Here is a 13,202-nt window from a genome sequence, read left to right as displayed (position 1 = left end):
TTTATGCTTACAAATTGAAGTCACTATTCACCTGGAACACATTTTCTACACTTCTCTTTTGCTGGATCTACATGCTGTATCAAAAACAAAGGGCCTGTTCTTTCATAGTGTATTTCATACACATCTTTGCTGTTTACTAGAAATCTTGCGAGCAGATGAAAACTATAAATAATCTAACTATAAATTTGCAGAACCCTACCTTGGCAAAAACTAGTACAGCGGTGTCTTGGTTCTCGAACGGCTTGGCTCCCGATCGCCGCTAACCTGGAAATATCTGTTCCGGTTTGCGAACGTTTTTCGGAAGCTGAACATCCGACGCGGCTTCTACTTGAGTGCAGGAAGCTCCTGCAGCCAATCAGAAGTTCGAGAACCAAGGTACCACTGTAATAATTTATTCTTTGCCTCGGCAGACTACTGGCCTTTTCTCTATATCAGAGTTTTCCATGTAAGGATCAAGAGCCATCAACCAGTTTTCCCAGGCTTAGTAAAAATAACCCTCTTTTGTATTCCTAGAACATCTCACCTCAGTTTCACGGAAAACAACAGAGCAGCACAATACAAGAATAAAAAGTTGCTGAGAATAAGGAATTTGGCAAGGGATTTGGAAAAAAGAATTGAGTGAAGGAAGCCAGAAACTCACTACCGCTCAGCAAGTACAAAATCTGTAGATTTTATCGGCCACACAGCAAGCACAGGATGAAGACGCCACAATCAAAATGTGAACATTTCTCTTATTTATTCAAAAGCTAGGGTATGACAAAGAGGGTTAAAATGCAGTATGCCACCTTTTTACATAAACTGCTTGACGATCTATCAGAGACTTGTTAAAGTGTCTCCCTTTTGAAAAATGCTCACACACACACACATAACCATTAATATTTTATACACAAATGTTTATTTCTCAAATAAACAGCCCCTTTAAACACAAGGAATGGAATCTAAATCCTCATCAAGATGAATCCAAAATGAAATCTTTCCAGTACTTTGTAAATCACTGCTCTTGGTCACTACTGGCTTTAACATCAAAATCAACAAGGACATGTTATGTAAAAATCATGCTACTGGATTTCTAAAGCTCTGCGCCTCTGATCCGCTCTAAGGTGATCTGCGGTGTCTTAAAAATTGTACATCACCAGATCTGAACCAAGTGTGGAATAGCTGTGCACTAAACACAAAAAAAGAATGAGAAATAAAATTACAAGACATAATCGAGTTCATAACGAATGTAGGTGTTCTTTTCATCATTGTAGATTCTTGGGTAATGTGCTATTAAAGCATCCTGTGAACCAATGTAGATGGAATTGTAGATCTTCCAGTACACGTCTCTGACTTTTCTGGCAGGGTGAAACAAACCCTAAGAAAATAAAAGTAGGGGAATTAAATCACATTTCCAAGGGTTTTCCCCCCTAATTTGTTTAAAAGAAATGACAGTTTTATCCATAGGGAGCCACAATCCTAGGCATTGCAATGGGTGTTCACAACTAAACATATACAAAATGGGGATACCACTCCCCTCTTCTAACCCTCCCTTCACCCCAAGAAACTTGCAAGCTGCTGAAGCTCAACGTTTTAAAAAACATCTTGTGTAGGGGAACACAGAGGACGGGAGTGGCGAAAGTCACACTGCAGATGATAAAACCTCTCATATCCACCCAGAGGGTTCCCCCATCACAACCACTGTCTTCTTTAGCTCAGTTACAGCACAAACCAAATGTTATACTGATTTGTGACTATTTTCAGCTAATGATTTATCAAGGCTTCCTAAATACAATGCTTCAAGGCAAGTCATCAGGAACGAGCTATGCCCTAAAATAAAAAGGTGTCTTATAATTAAAAAAAAAAAAACCCAGCAGTCATTCTACCACTACAATTGTATTTCAATAGTTCTTAATATGTCAAAGAACTCCCGCCTTCCTTAACCGTTTTATGGTTGTGCAATATTTAACCAATGTTTTTCCTTGCCTGATCTATTCAGACGAGCTTATGGTGTTTGTTCATAGAAGTCACCCTGAGAATGCTGACAAAAAATGCGATATGGAATTTATTCCAAAGTCTGCTCACAAACCAAACATTTTTACTTAAGGAAATTTACCTGTAAACAGTACTGTAACATTCGGCAAGGTCCAATAGCAACCCTCAGTCCTTCCAGCGCTCCCATAACTGCTTGGATGACATGGGGCGATGTCTCAAACACATTGGGCCACACGTAATTCAGTAAGTGATTCAAAGAGTCTTCGCAGCCAAAGCCGTATACTCCAAGTGACATATGTTGTACTACAGCACTAGCGGTTTGTCTGTGAACAAGGTCCCTGAAAAGGAAATTGCATAGACGTGTTTAGGTTTGGTTTTTGCCAGGCTGACAGAATGTATGTTACAACATATATGTTGCAAGTTAACCTATTTTGGTGACATTTAGCTTCTTAAAACCACTGTCCATCCTCTTTTCTCCCTGCTGCGCTCATCAATAGATTCAACTCAGTATGTCTGGGTGAGAGCCACAATCATTTTAGATGCTTATACGCTGCTTCTCCATTTCAGCAACTCAGAATATTAATAAAAACCAACCACGTTAAAAGCAGTAAAATTCACACAATGGCGTAGAGAAAAAGCACAAAGAAATAAGCAGGCAGCTGTAATAATCGGGAAACAATATAATAAAAAATGATTAAGGGAACAATTAAACGGCAGAGGCCACTTAACCATGTGAAGCCTTGGAGAATAACCTGGCACCCAAATGATAATGCTGGTACCTCACAGATTTCCTCAGACACCACCAGCTTAATCTCTCAACTCTGAGAAGGGCCTCTGAAGATGATTTTAAAGATCTAGCAAGTTCATGTGGGAGTTGGTAGGCCTTCAAACATTCTAGCCCCAAGCCACTTAAGAGTTTCATACATTAACACTAACATTTCAAATTGTACCCAGAAACAGACTGGTATCCAGTGTTGATCTTGCTAAAAAACAATTGGTAACAGGCTAGCAGTTGGAACAGTTCCCAGAGTCCAGGAGGGGATAAATTCAGAGTGGCTTAACTACCGCCTCCCTGGGCAGATGTTAATCAACCAAAAAGAGTAGAAAAGTGGAAAGCTATGCTACACCAAGCGCCAACTTTTCCATGCAAAGCTATGTAAATGAAGTTCAGCCAAGCAATGTGGCAATTGTTTAAGCTTGCTTTATGTATACTGAAGAGAAAGAGGCAGGGATTCTAAACATCCATCCCTCCAGGGAAGGGGAAGGCACTTGGGATCCAGGAAAATCAGTCCCACTCCTTCTTCCCAGAACTGGTGGCTCACACAGGCTGTTTATCATGTATTCTGGTCAATTTTGCTTTTACAAATATTTCCAGTGTTTGCTTATTACATGCCTAGAAAGCAAGTCAAGTCTTGTGTCTGTCCCCCCATTTAATATTCTCCAGAAGAAGTGCATCAAATGAAAGATGAAGACAGTAGTAGCACAGTTTAAGCCTGAGGAGAGGAGTTTACTTGCCTGTCCATTAAAGCATCTTCAAGCAAGGGGGTTACAGCATAAATGTAGTCCTTTCCCATTTCTCCAATATACTCAAAGAGGAAGGAAAGTGATTTTAATACACCATTCTGGACATTCAGTTCTGGAACTCTGTATTCATTCATGAGCGCAGGAAGCACTGTGAAAGGGGAGCAGGTTTCAGCTACGATAGCTATTGCTACTGTTGTACACACTCTGTTTTGTCTTTCTTGGACTTTCAAATTATTTAGCAGCGTCGCCAGCACATCGTGTGGTCTGGAAGAAGAACAAAGCAATAAAAAATGTTAAAATAAAGGAACCATGGCACCCACAGACTACGTCCCTTGGGGTAAGGCCCGTCATACTTGCTCCTTGTAATATGTAATGCACACAGATTAATATTATCAATTAAAAAGGTATAAATGCAGCATCAAATTTTTGATGGGATTTACATTTTGTGGGTTTGTAATTGGTTCACTAAGTTATACCCATTGTTTCTCCAGTTTTTTCATTCAGATGAATAGCTCAAAAGGATCCAACTCCCCCTTTCTTTGCAGTTGTGTTAACTTTTCATTCTCCAAACCCCTGACACACATGATCGACATCGAGAAGTACTGAAATCAATAGACTTAATTACTTAAGTCCATTAATGTCAATGGGCCCAGTCGGAGTAGGTTAAAATCACCCTGTATGTTGGAAAATGGGACGTTAACACTACTTCAAAGAGAGGGAGAAGTACTGTATTTTCCCGTGTATAAGACGTGTATTTTTCTGAACACAAAATTAAGAAATCAGGTCAGAGCCTGAACCCGGGCCAGAACCACCCACACCCGAATACCTGTGCATTCACCATTCATCTATAAGACGATTTCCCAATTTTAGACTAATTTCTTTTAGCAAAAAACCCTGTCTTGTCCACAGAAAAAATACGGTAGATTGTGTTGAGCTGTGTGTTTATACAGTAAGGGACATGCTTACCCAATAGCCTTTGCAATATAACCAAATGTGTTCACAGTTGCTCTTCGGATGGCTTTCTTGTGAGCTTTTAGCAACTCCAGCAGTTCAAAGCAGATTCTCATCCACTCTCTTGCAGAAACATATTCTGCCCCCCTGGATAAAAGAGAGAGGAAAGTTATTTTTTAATGAAGAAAAGGAAGTGGAAACATTTTACGCAAACACCTAGATCCGCAAGATGTAGTTGCACTATTTATTTTGGATGGAACATTACAGCAAATGTTGAGGTACTAATAAGTGCAAAAGAAATTACAGTACACACAGATATAAAAGATACTCTACACAATATAGACCTGAAGGTTAACTGTACACTTAACCACAACAGAAAATCATTTACCTGTCTGCAATACGCCCAACCAGGTCAATACAATTCTCCTGCACTTTTTCATGTCTGTTCTTCAAGATAGGTGTGAGCCTTGGCAGCAAGTCTTTAATCGGAGGGGTCATTTTGTGCATACCTGTTCAACATAGAAAAGGATACCTTGAGTCTCAATTTCCGTCCTTCCAAATTAAAAACTCACTTTGTTATGATAATGATGATGATGATGATGATGATAATAATAATAATAATAATAATAATAATAATAATAATAATAATAATAATAATAATAATAATAATAATAATAATATATTATTTATACCCCACCCATCTGGCTGAGTTTCCCCAGCCACTCTGGGCGGCTCCCAATCAAGTATTAAAATCAATACAGAATTAAATGTTAAAAACTTCCCTGAACAGGGCTGCCTTCAGATGTCTTTTAAAGAGAAGATAGCTGCTTATTTGCTTCACATCTGAAGGGAGGGTGTTCCACAGGGTGTTGTTTTTGTTATAAAAACTACACTTACCTATGACGTTCACAATAGCTTTAAGTGCTCCGAGAATGCTGCCCAACACTTCAGGATATTCTTCACCCAGGTACTCATATAATACCACACCCAAGTGTCCCATCAATTTTTCCTATGAACAAAAAAGAAGAAGCAACAACAGCTTGTAATTGAACGTCTCTAGACACGAAAGCAATGTTTAAGGAAAGCGATAAGGAAAAGTATCTACCTCCTGACAAGTCTTCATGACAACTGCAGTACGGGATATCAGGTCAGCAGCTTGCTGCCTTACTTTGGCTGACTTGTTGTTCAAACGCCACAAAACCGTACCGCAGATCTGGGGCAAGTACGGTTTAACTCGCTTGCCGAGAGCATTGACCACTGTTCCAAATCCGTTCAACATCACGGAGTCCTGTTTACAAGGAAGTTATAAAGCAGAATGTCTTAATATTGTTTTGTCAACAACATTGGAGGTTATTTGACTTTCCTAGCTTCGCGGTCTTGTTCTGATAGGCTAGGTTTTGACCTCATGTACATTTCTCATAGGGACGCGGGTGGCGCTGTGGGCTAAACCACAGAGCCTAGGACTTGCCGATCAGAAGGCCGGTGGTTCGAATCCCTGCGACGGGGTGAGCTCCCATTGCTTGGTCCCTGCTCCTGCCAACCTAGCAGTTTGAAAGCACATCAAAGTGCAAGTAGATAAATAGGTACCGCTCCAGTGGGAAGGTAAACGGCGTTTCCATGCACTGCTCTGGTTCGCCAGAAGCGGCTTAGTCATGACCCGGAAGCTGCACGCCGGCTCCCTCGGCCAGTAAAGCGAGATGAGCGCCGCAACCCCAGAGTCGGTCACGACTGGACCTAATGGTCAGGGGTTCCTTTACCTTTACTTTTCTCATGACTTTGACAGACAAGCACAATTTCAGGTATTAACCCTGAACTCTAGCATCATCACATCAGCAGAATGGTAAAAGCTGATTTGAGCCCTAAAATGGAAACAAACAATTCACCCTTGACAGCTGCTTAGTAGGGACGTATACTGAAGTGGGTTTAACTGACACAAGCATCGCAAGTACCTCAACTCATTCAAAATCAAAGACAGGAAGGACCTTGTGGCTGCAGCCTGAGGACTTTCTCTCTCCGTCCAGATGACTGTTGCCAGTCATTTGTTGGGCTGGGAATAAAATAGTGTGTGGGCTCAGTCAGATATCTCCTATGGCCCCCTAACAACTAAAGGGATAGCAACTTTTATTACCCCCCGAGTCCCAAATGACCTGTGGGAATGTTTGTGCAGATGGGCTGTTTTTGAGCATGGACTATGTTACTGCTAAATTTTTAATTCTGAAGTCTAGATTTTCCCTTTCCGACACAAATATTAGAAACAGTAATTATGAATAGAAATTATGAGTGTTTCCATATACCTCTGTGGTCTGTTCTTGGAAGGCATACAGGATACCATCAATAAGCTGTTCTTCCAGCTTGTGGTCAATATCAGCTGCTCCCAGATTCCCCATGATTTTCTCAATCGTCTCCATAACCATCTTCCTGTACTGCTCAGCTTCATCTTTCAGATCATCCACAATCCTGGAAATAATTTCCGCTGCTCCAACTTTGTTTGCAAGCTCCACAGTTGTGTCAACCAACTGAAACAGACAATTTTTATTTTATTTTTTGAATAAGCAAGTTCCATACCACCCACCCCTATTCTGTTCCCCCAAAAAGAAATAGAAGCAAAACTATGTTTTAGGGATAAAAAAAACAAAGAGTTTGGATGAGCGCTAAAATTAGGTTTTGGGAGGTTGCTAGTATGCAGGAAATACAGAAACTTCAGGGTTGCTATTAGTTTAGGCCCTATAGATCTGCAAGCAATGGAAAGTTTATTTACTCATAATTCTGCATGGGTAACTTACAACCCACTACTATGCATATTTACCTGGAAGTAATTGTTATGTTCAAAAAGGCTTACTCTTAAGACATATGCATAGAACTGCAGTCCTAAAATTCTATTATTGGTGGCATCACTACTATAGTATATGTGAGTAGCTGAAACACAGCATATCTGAGCTGAATATTCTCACTGAGTAAGAACTGCCAAACTTTATGCAACTTGAAGTTTGTATTAAAACTAGCAGTAGTGTAAACATGGTTCTTTTATTGTTTTAACCACACTCTCCATCGTTTAGAGACTAAGGTGTGAAGTGGTACACAAATGGCTGAAATGAATAATAAGGCTTCCAGTAATCCACCCAGAATTAGCATTTATGGTTTCTTCTGAAACTGCTTTATAACTACCCATGATGGTACAAATATTGCTTGTTTCCAACACACTTCCAAATCTGTTCAAAGCCTTCTCTAACTAAGAAGCCAAAAGTACCTGTCTGTAATTCCTTCTGTCCAATGCCATTCTGTGCTGCCAAAAGTGCTTGAAAAATGGGGGCAGAATCTCTGTCTTAATGTAGTTTGCTTCAACACCATCTGTTCCACAGCACTGCTTTACTACCTGGAAGGAGAGGAAATAGCCAGCATGAATACCCTATTTCTTCTTGAGAAAAAGTTAGGATAAAAGTTTCATTATACCCAATTTCAAATAGACAAAATGAAAAGCAGTGTGTTAAAAAACTGTCTTATAAGGCAACTAATTAAAAAATGCATTCAACAGCATGACCCAGGAAGCTCCTGATTCAAAGCACAGCTCAAGCACAAACTCATTGGGCTGATCTTAAGCAAGCTCCCATTTCTCTTGATCTCAGTATTCTTTTCTGCACTATGGTGAGACTATTACCTTTCAGGATCCATGTCTATCTCATATTCATTCTCTCTCTCTCTCTCATACACACACACACATATATATGGGGTGTAATTAATATATATAGTATAACAATATTATATAAAATATTACACTTGTTTTTATTAACAAGTTAAAATTGACAGTTACCAATACATCTCTCCCAGCACACGGAAGTGTAACTTTCTTCGTGATTTGCATACTGTCAGGGGTTTAGGTGCAGAGGCACGGGCAAGGGAGGAAACAGAGAGCGAAGGGGAGGAGACAGAGGAAAGGATGAGTGATGACGACGACCCGAGATCTCCCAGTCTTTCCAGTGAATCAGAGGATTCACAGAAAGGAGCACCAGTGGCCAGGGCAAGGGGGGAATCTAGAGAGGCACCCCAGGAAGATAGAGCCAGAGGAGACTCAGGGGGGAGCAGCTGGAAATCGGGACCAGCGTCACCGCCAGGAAGCAGGGAAGAGGAAAGGAGCCAGGGGGGAAGCGCTGGCAGCTCACCACAGGAGGGAGGGCAGGAGTCAGGAGTGGCCACACCTCCATCGGGGAGCGAAGAAACGGTTAAGAGGAAAGTGGAAGGTTGGGCGCGCGCGCCAAGTTCAAATGCAGAGGAAGGCGGCGCAGTGAGCAGCCCCGAAAGGGAACCAGGTCCTAAAGCCCGGCGCAAGGAGGCAGAAGGGTCCGGGTCAGCGTCAGAAGAATCCCGGAAGGAAGAAGCCCCGGGGGGTAGAGGGACCCAGAGGAGGACAGTCAGGAGGAAAAGGTGGAGCAAGGCTAGGATATTAAGTTGGTGCGCACGGGGCGGAGACTCAGACGGAGCCTCGCCGATCTAGCTAGTAGACGTAGAGTTGCAGACAGCAGCGTGAGAATGGAAACTGTAATTCAATAAAGACTTTTACTTAATGACCGCTGGCTAGCGTGATCCTCTGTGAGCTAGGATCTTGAAGCAGCTCTGACAGTAGGCTCCGTCTCAACATTGTGGGCATCTGCAGCCTCGAGGAGGGGAGAGAAACAGGCGCCCACTAGCGAGCTCACGAACGGCAGGAGACATGACGGCTGAGCAGCAGATAGAGGACCTCAGAAAAGCAGTGGCACAACTGAACGCCGAGGTTCTCGCATCCAGGAAGAGAGAGGACGAGGCAGCTGCCGCCTGCAGGGATCTCCAGGTCAGGTTAGACGTACTGGCAAAGCAAACACCCCGGCAGGAGGGAATTGGGTTGGCGAGACGGACAGGCGGACTGCTCTCTCACTTCGATGGGAACCTGCAACAGTATCCCAACTTTAGAGCCGACGTACTGTGCGCACTGCAACTGTTGCATAAAGACTTTAGAGATGAACAGGAGAGAGTGGGGTTCATCATGTCCCATCTGCATGGGGAGGCGAAAGCATGGTTGCGCAATTTATGGAGAGATAACGATCCGGCGCTCCAGAATGCGGATGCCTTTATTAAAGCGATGGATGGGTGTTTCTTATCAAGTATTGACATTGATCTTGCACGGAAGGAGGTGCATGGGCTGAGACAAGGGAGGGCCAGCGTCAGACAGTATCATGCCCGCTTTTTCGCCTTGGTCAGCGCCCTGGAATGGGACAGAGATTCGGCTCCTGTAAGAGACCTCTTTTGGGAGGGACTGCACAACTCGATTAAAGATGAGATAGCGAGGGGGGAGAGACCCCGGACCACCCAGGAGGTCGTTCAGAGGGCACTGGCTGTGGGGGTGAGGCTGGAAGGACGTCCGTGGAGCAAGGACGAAGGACGTGGAGGGCGCGAACCAGCCGGGGGCCCCTCCTTCTTTCCCAGAGAAGCAGCACGGGCGCAATCCACGCCTCCGCCAGGAGGAGGAGCCGAACCTATGGAGGTTGGAGGTGCAAGGGCTCAGTCAGCAACCAGAGCCCTAGCACCGGCAGCAGTGAAGGCGAAGCCTCCTAGAGGGACCAGGAAGTGTTACGTCTGTGAGCAGCCAGGGCATATGGCGAAAGAGTGTCCCCAGAGGCCCCACAAGCTTACTGCAGCCTCAGCAATGGTGACTGCAGCAACGCAGCAGGGAGGACCACAGCAGGGAAACGACGATGTCTGGCTGGAGGAAGAGGCACTGGGGCCCAGCCAGACGTGTTAGTGACGCAGTCCCCAGAGATTTTACAGCCAGTGAACCCCCTCCCGCCCAAACCAGTAGTGAGGCTCACAGCATCTCTCCAGCTGCCCAATGGAATCACCATGGACGTGCCAATCACCATCGACTCCGGCAGCAACGCGGACTTTATAGGGCAGGAATTTGTCGACAGGCACGCTGTGCAGTTGCTGCCGGCCACACTGCCCCTGCAGGTTGTCACTGTGGATGGCAGGGAGCTGCTAGGGGGGCAAGTGGTGAAGCAGACGCCACCAATGGTGATGCGACTTGGAAATCACAGGGAAGTCATCAGCTTCAACGTCACTCAACTGTCTGACACGCCCATTGTATTGGGCATGAGTTGGCTGGACAAGCACAGCCCAACGATGGCTTGGTTCCAGAGGCAGCTGGTCTTCGGCTCTTCCTTTTGTGCTGAACACTGCATCGTACCCAGGCAGGAAGGAGAGGAAGAGGAGTCACAGCTGCTGCTAGGCACGCTGCAAGCGATTCCCCACAAGTACGCAGAATTTCTGGAAGTTTTCTGCGAGAAGGAGGCGGACAGGCTACCCCCTCACAGACCATATGACTGCAAAATTGACCTGCTGCCGGGGGCGGCGCTGCCTAAAGGGAAGCTGTATTCCATGTCTGAGGACGAACTGCAGGAACTCAAAGACTTCATCGATCATAATTTGGAGCGCGGTTTCATCCGAGAGTCTAAGGCAGCGGGGGGCAGTCCTGTATTCTTTGTTAAGAAGCGAGACACACCCCAAAAAAGACTCGTAGTGGATTACAGGATTTTGAACAGTGTGACCAAGCCGTCGGACTTCCCCATGCCCCGCATCGACGACCTCCTGGCGAAGGTACGGAAGGGAAAGGTGTTCACCAAGTTGGACCTGCGGGGGGCGTACAACCTCATTCGCATGCGGGAGGGTGATGAGTGGAAGACAGCCATGTTCACGCCACTGGGTACCTACGAATACAGAGTTATGCCTTTTGGACTGCAAAATGGCGCTCACGTTTTTCAAGCATTTATGCATCACGTGTTGGCGGGACTTCTCTACAAGACGTGCGTCTGTTTCTTGGATGACATCCTGATCTTTTCGGAGTCGCAACAAGAACATGACAAGCACGTCACGGAAGTGCTGGGCAGGCTAAAGCAACACAGGCTCTACGCCAAGCTGGAGAAGTGCCAATTTGACGTGCCGGAGGTGGATTTTCTGGGCTACAAGCTGTCTGACAAGGGGCTCGCCATGGACAGCGCCAAGGTTCGAGCAGTGTTGGATTGGAAGAGCCCACGCAACCGGAAGGAGGTCCAACGGTTTGTCGGCTTTGCGAACTTCTATCGCAAGTTTATCAAGGGCTTCGCGATGCAGACGGCGGCCATCACTGACACCCTTAGCTCCAAGAAGAAGAAGTTCATCTGGACAGAGCAGGCGGAGCAGTCCTTTCAGGCCCTCAAGCGTCTCTTCGCGTCGGAAGAGCAGCTGCTTCATGTCAACCCCAGCATGCCGATGAGGGTGGAGACAGACGCTTCGGACAGAGCAGTGGGGGCGGTCCTGCTGCAGAAGGACCAGCAGGGCGTGTGGCGGCCGGGAGCGTTTTACTCCAGGAAGCTCAGCAAGTCCGAGCAGAACTACACCATATGGGACAGGGAGTTGCTGGCCATTCATGCAGCGTTCAAGGCGTGGAGGCACTTTCTGATCGGCGCCAAGCACACGGTGCAGGTTTGCACGGACCACAAGAATCTGGAACACTGGCGCACGGCACAGTTCCTGAACCAGAGGCAGATACGTTGGGCTGAGTTCTTTGCGGATTTCGACTTCCGAATAGAGTATGTCCCGGGGGACACCAACATCATGGCAGACGCTCTCTCCCGCAAGCCACAGTATCTGGAGGACGCAACACCAGCGGCCGCCATGCACATCTTTGCACCGACAGTGTGGGCGTGCGCCGCGGCGACCGTGGACCTAGAGGCGGTGCGGCGAGCGTTGCAGGGGGACTCCTTCGCACAAACGAAGATGGCAGAGGTGCGAGGGGGCAAGGCAGCGGCCGACGGTTTCCAGCTACGAGATGGATTGCTCATCCGTAAAGGGGCCATCTACGTGCCGGGTGACGAACTTCGAGCCAAGGTGCTTCAGCAGCTGCACGACGCACCCACGGCCGGGCACTTTGGCAAGGAGAAGACGGTGGAATTAGTAGCCAGGGATTTCTGGTGGCCTGGAATGAGAGGGGAGGTCGCAGACTACGTGGCGAGGTGTGACACTTGCCAGAGGGCAAAGACGGTGCACAAACCGCCGGCTGGACTGTTGGAGCCGCTGCAAACTCCGGTCGAACCTTGGGAAAAGGTGGCTCTGGACTTTGTCACGGATCTGCCCAGCTCAAGGGGCAAGACGGCAGTGTTGGTGGTGGTGGACCTGTTCTCCAAGATGGCGCATTTCATTCCGTGTGCTAAGGTGGCCACGGCAGAGCAAACCGCCAAACTGTTCATAGACCACGTGTTCAAGGTTCACGGTCTGCCACGGTCTATTCTGTCCGACCGCGGGCGGCAGTTCATCTCGAACTTCTGGCAGAAGCTGATGGGCTTCCTAAACGTCAAGATCAATCTGGCGTCGGCGAGACACCCGCAGACCAACGGGCAAGCGGAGCGAGCCAATGCCATCATGCAGCAGTACCTGAGATGTTATGCGAACCAACAGCCTGCGACGTGGGTGGATTACCTGCCGCTTGCAGAGTTTGCCTACAACAACACGAAGCACGTATCCACGGGCGTCACGCCGTTCTTCGCCAACAACGGGCGGCACCCTAGAACCTTCCCGGGACTGGAATGCAGGGGAGAAGGGGAGCCGCAGTCAGCAGATGCGTTCGCGTCGGAGCTGCAGGAAGTCCACGATCAGCTGCGGCGCCACCTGGAGCTGGCTAAACACGCATACAAGGTACAAGCGGACAAACACAGAAGGGTTGGCGAAGAGCTCCACGTGGGAGACTGGGTCTGGTT

General features: G+C 46.4%; 1 protein-coding gene across 4 annotated transcripts in view; it reads right to left on the bottom strand.

The window, feature by feature from the left end:
- Nucleotides 1-711: 711 nt before the first annotated feature.
- The window catches only part of SF3B1 (splicing factor 3b subunit 1), a 32,958-nt gene continuing 20,467 nt past the window's right edge, over nucleotides 712-13,202 (bottom strand). For 3 of the 4 annotated variants that reach the window (XM_081197061.1, XM_081197064.1, XM_081197063.1), the window contains 9 exons: nucleotides 7,694-7,819; nucleotides 6,741-6,962; nucleotides 5,552-5,734; nucleotides 5,344-5,455; nucleotides 4,835-4,955; nucleotides 4,462-4,593; nucleotides 3,487-3,759; nucleotides 2,093-2,309; nucleotides 712-1,354 (listed from right to left, as the gene is read on the bottom strand). In XM_081197061.1, coding sequence (XP_081053187.1) covers nucleotides 1,196-1,354; nucleotides 2,093-2,309; nucleotides 3,487-3,759; nucleotides 4,462-4,593; nucleotides 4,835-4,955; nucleotides 5,344-5,455; nucleotides 5,552-5,734; nucleotides 6,741-6,962; nucleotides 7,694-7,819 — 1,545 coding nt within the window. In that variant the 3' untranslated portion in view covers nucleotides 712-1,195. Of the gene's footprint in view, nucleotides 1,968-2,022; nucleotides 2,310-3,486; nucleotides 3,760-4,461; nucleotides 4,594-4,834; nucleotides 4,956-5,343; nucleotides 5,456-5,551; nucleotides 5,735-6,740; nucleotides 6,963-7,693; nucleotides 7,820-13,202 lie in introns of all 4 variants that reach the window. The other variant, XR_014008823.1, reaches the window with a different exon arrangement.

This window comes from Podarcis bocagei (assembly GCF_964188305.1).
Source record: "Podarcis bocagei genome assembly, chromosome: 1".
Classification (NCBI taxonomy): Eukaryota; Metazoa; Chordata; class Lepidosauria; order Squamata; family Lacertidae; genus Podarcis; species Podarcis bocagei.
The sequence above is the reverse complement of the archived record's forward strand: the minus strand, read 5'-3'. Positions and strand labels throughout refer to the sequence as shown.